Source organism: Penaeus chinensis, chromosome 12, assembly GCF_019202785.1.
Source record: "Penaeus chinensis breed Huanghai No. 1 chromosome 12, ASM1920278v2, whole genome shotgun sequence".
NCBI classification, from domain to species: Eukaryota; Metazoa; Arthropoda; class Malacostraca; order Decapoda; family Penaeidae; genus Penaeus; species Penaeus chinensis.
Window position 1 is genome coordinate 7966561 of NC_061830.1, and position 5000 is coordinate 7971560.

The following is a 5000-nucleotide window of genomic DNA, read 5'->3' on the forward strand; positions in this document are numbered from 1 at the left end:
TACAGACAGGCAGATGGGTTAACATTTCATCCATGCCTTGGGGTGGAATTCTGTCCGACTGAAAGGGTTGCCTTATTACTCATAGTTCACCATTTAGACCTTTATGAAACACAGCACCCCTACTTTAAACCCTCTTGAAAAGACTTGATGTGTGATTAATAAACACTCAAGATACAGAACTGGTCCAGTCATTACCACTTTCATTATGTGTAATATTTTTTTTGATAATTCAACTGATTTTTTAAAAATACCTCCCTCATCAAAAACACAAAGTTGGATTTATGTGAACAATCTAATTATTAATTGTGTCTCAGATGATAAAATAGAAAAAGAAAATGAAAATCCCTTCTACAAGTATGGACTTAAACTTCCTTCAGGTAAGATAATAATGTTATCTCATGTGAATGTAATGAGTATATGTGTAACTGATGTAATTTAATGTTTATGCATGTTCTTCTTCAACAGTTTGTAAGACACAAACAAACGTAATTCTACAGAAAAGCTGCTGGTCATATTCATTTAAGAATTTGGTAACTTTAGTAACAATCTTTGATGTCTACTGTCCAGAAATAGTAGAGACCAATTAAGCTAATATACTGGCCCCCATAACTGCAGAGGGTATGAAATATAACAGGGAAATTGCAGGGCAAACATTAGAAAAACATAACAATAAATTATGCCATTTCTATGAAGCTCCATCCTCTTAAACCTTTCATATTGGAGGGTTATAGTTAGATTTCATAAAGGCCAGTGATTTGAGTGGCAGAGCATCAAGTGATCACTGTGGCCTATCCCTGTTAGTTCTCCAGCAAAAACAAGTAAACTTCCACTATGTATAGTATGGCAAGATTGAGAATGATTCCTTATTTGATAAAATATATTGTCACTATAATTGGTTTCTACAGACTAAAACTACATGTGGACAGTCTGCATCACATGAAATCCATCAATACTAAATCCTTTTTTACACATGAAGCACAGCTTTACTTTGGAATTAACAAACAAATTAGTCACTTAGTGTTTTTTGGGCACCATTGGATGTGTTACAATTCCTGCATTTGAAAATGTTAAACAGTTACCACCTCTAACAATATCCTAATATAGTTGTATGGTTGCATTTTTAAAAATCATAACTCTTTCCCCTTTCAAAGCAAAATGGATACTACTGCAGAACACAGAAGACACTAAATTCTTCATAATAAACTAATGATAAATGTTATATTCTAAATGGCTAACACTAACTGTTAAATAACTAATAATCAGTGTTACTACTGGACTGTCAAGGAATCCTTTGTAACTGTTACATATGAATTATAAGTTAGGTAAATGCAGCAAATATTGTGTGTGAAATATAAATATACAGTATCATTTTAAAGATAATAAACTGTTATGAAATACAATAGAATGAAAATTCTATGTCAAAATAAACAACTCTGAAATTAGTTTTACTAGACACATCTAAAATCTGTACTACATTGAAAAAATAATCTTGACAAGCCACTGTCTTTGCACAATGTTTTATATGTAACCACACTCTTTACTTAATAATTTCATCAAAATCCCCCTCATTAACCACCTCATTGTCAGAAGATGGTCATGCAAATAACAATGAATTACTTACCTAATAATAATATACTTACCTATTTAACAAAGACGTATCTCCTTAAATGATACAATGTTTCTCATCTAAATAACACCACCCTTCATTAATCTTCAACAGGAACATAATGCTAAAGGAAACTCACCGTGCTCAATGGCGTTCACACGACGGTTGGTGAGCTTCACAACATTGTCAAGCGTGACGAAGGAAGCTTGCAGAGATGCCAGATCCACAAGAAGTTCAATGGCTCTCTTGTAGTTGATCTTGAGCTTGGCCATCTGCTGGCCACCTCGAGAGAGACCTGTAAGCTCGTACTGGTCTACTCCATCCTCGAAACTCTCAAACACCGGGAGGTTGGTACCTTAGATAAGTGAGAATCTTGTTAGAATTTTTTTTATTTTAACTTCTGAAAAGCAAAGATAGTAATATACTTTTAATAATCCTTACAGGTCCTGAAAAATTTCTATATACAGACATTGTTCCTGATTTTTTCCAGTACAATAAACAATTGCAACTAATAAAATTAGAGGTACTGCATGATATGATGGGGAGGTTTTGTGTATATATAAACTGAGTGTTCTCCATAATGTGGAGGTAAGTACTGCAACATACAGAATACATTAAATGATAATAATAATGATAATTCCTAATGAATAAATGAATTTTATAACAGTCACACTACATATTCATAATATATATGTAATAATGAATTATAAATTATGAAATTTCAGCTACAATCATTATTGCTTTCTCCCTTACAGTTTAATGCTATGAATGTTCTAAAAGCAGCTCTAACCCACTTAACACATTAACCCTTAACCACCAGGTGGCATGTGTATACATGCCATGGTGCACCAATACCATTTTCCGGGGGCATGTATGGTCATGCCACGCAAGGTAGGGTGATGACACGAGCCCCCGGCAGCAGGGCCCAGACCACAACCCAGGAGAGAGGGTTTGCATATCGGAATTCACCCGTCGGCATTGGGTTAAAAGGCATAATGTTTTGGAAGTATACATCAGACTAAAGACAATTATTTCTACTCTATAAAAACTAGTAACAGCTACTAAGGATGCACTTTTTTTCTTTTCAGATTTTTTTTGCAGCTACACTGGCGAACACCTATCCCTGATAGCATCTTATATAAATATTTGACAATTCTAAAATTTAATAGATTCCTTAGCCCTTACAGTTCATTTATGAAGAATAAATAAAATACTTATTTTGCATATTTTTATTTCTTCCATTTTACCCTTTTCCAAACTACTGGAATGATCAGTTCTAACTTTTAAGAACTCAGAAACAAAATAACAATATATAATATTAACTGTAAATACAAAATACAGTATATTATACTATGCTGAATATGCTGGCATTGAAATCAAGATGATTCTTAAAAACTGGTTTCAATACAGCAAACAATTTATTTTTTCAAAGGATCTCTTAAGAAATTAAATAAGAATGAAAAATCAATGGATGCTAAAATAATACTGAACAAATAGGCATATGATATAGTCTAAAGTGATATTCAATACCACTGATTATCAGAAAATTATTTCATCACTTTGTTCATTTTCTCACTTAACAATTAGCCTTCTGTCATTACTTAACTAGATAAATTTGAATTCTTTTAATTCCTTTAACTTCCTTCACAAAAGTCCTTTATCACAGAAAAGCTCTTTTGTATTTGAAAAAAAAAAAAAAAAAAAAAAAAAAAAAAATATATATATATATATATATATATATATATATATATATATTACAACTGGGATACTAAATATATCGAAACAAATGGGACTGAATTAGGTAACTTAACCCTCAAAGTCTGAGGACACCCATTTGCTACATTTAGCACTGAGCCATTGAGCACACACAAATCAACAGAAAGAACATGTGTAATAAAAATAATGAAAATAATGATAAAAAATCATAATATGACACCAATGCCCTGATAGAATATGTTAATTTGAATTATTTATGAAAGGGCAAGATCACACAAAGGGGAAAAAATTATCTCTATGAAAAAGAAAAAAAAAAAATGAAAACAAAAAAAAATATTATTGGTGCTCACCTGCCAGGATGTCAATATTCATGACTTAATATAATTAATAACTGATGCAAAAACAAAATAATAAACAATAAACACAATAATACTAAAAATGTTTGTAATGAAAATGAAAATGAAAACGAAAATTGAATATTGAATATTGAATATTGAATATTGAATATTGAAAATTGAAAATTGAAAATTGAAAATTGAAAATTGAAAATTGAAAATTGAAAATTGAAAATTGAAAATTGAAAATTGAAAATTGAAAATTGAAAATTGAAAATAGAAATAGAAATAGAAATAATAATAATAATAATAATAATAATAATAATAATAATAATAATAATAATAATAATAATAACAATAATAACAATAATAATAATATTGATGATGCCAATAACAATAACAATAACAATAATAATAGTAATAATAGTAATAATAGTAATAATAGTAATAATAATAATAATAATAATAATAATAATAATAATAATAATAGTAATAATAACAACAACAACAACAATAACAATAATAATAGTAATAATAGTAATAATAGTAATAATAATAATAATAATAATAATAATAATAATAATAAAAATAATAATAATAATAATAATAATAATAATAATAATAATAATAATAATAATAATAATAATAATAATAATAATAATAATAATAATAATAATAATAATAGTAATAATAATAATAATAACAACAACAACAACAATAATAACAACAATAATAATAATAATAATAGTAATGACAAAAAAGATAATAATAACAGCAACAATAATATCAGTATTAATAATGTAATAATAATAATAACAATAATAATAATAATTATAATAGTAGTAGTAGTAGTAGCAGTAGTAATCATAGTAGTAGTAATAATCATAGTAGTAGTAATAGTCATAGTAGTAGTAATAGTCATGGTAGTAGTAGTCATTGTAGTAGTATAGTAATAGTCATAGTAATAGTATCTATGTGTGAAAACAATTAATAAAGTAAACTCATAGTGGCATATACATACATGCCATGCCCGTCAGCATTGGGTTAATTATCATCATTATTACCATTACCATTATTTTTTCTATAGTATAAATAACAATAAAGAAAAAAAAACAGAAAAATAATCTCTCACTTGCAATGAAGTAAAAAATAAATAAATAAATAAATAAATAAATAAATAAATAAATAAATAAATAAATAAATAATAAAAAAAAAAAACACCACTACCACCCTGAATACATGTGAAAGATTTCTCACCTGCGACATTGTCCATCTTGCTTCTGATCTTGATGCGAGCCTTGGTCACGTTTTGTAGCACACTCTGGTTGAAGTCGCCTCCAGAT

The 5000-nt window shown here is 28.2% G+C and overlaps 1 protein-coding gene across 1 annotated transcript in view; it reads right to left on the reverse strand.

Annotated features, from left to right (window-relative positions):
• Positions 1 to 5000, reverse strand: part of LOC125031179 (V-type proton ATPase subunit D-like) — a 15157-nt gene that overhangs the window by 6444 nt on the left and 3713 nt on the right. Inside the window, exons 3-4 of the mRNA XM_047621775.1 lie at positions 4915 to 5000; positions 1746 to 1961 (exon numbers count right to left, since the gene is read on the reverse strand). The exon at positions 4915 to 5000 is cut by the window's right edge and continues 65 nt beyond it. Of these exons, the coding sequence (XP_047477731.1) occupies positions 1746 to 1961; positions 4915 to 5000 (302 nt within the window). The remainder of the gene's footprint in view (positions 1 to 1745; positions 1962 to 4914) is intronic.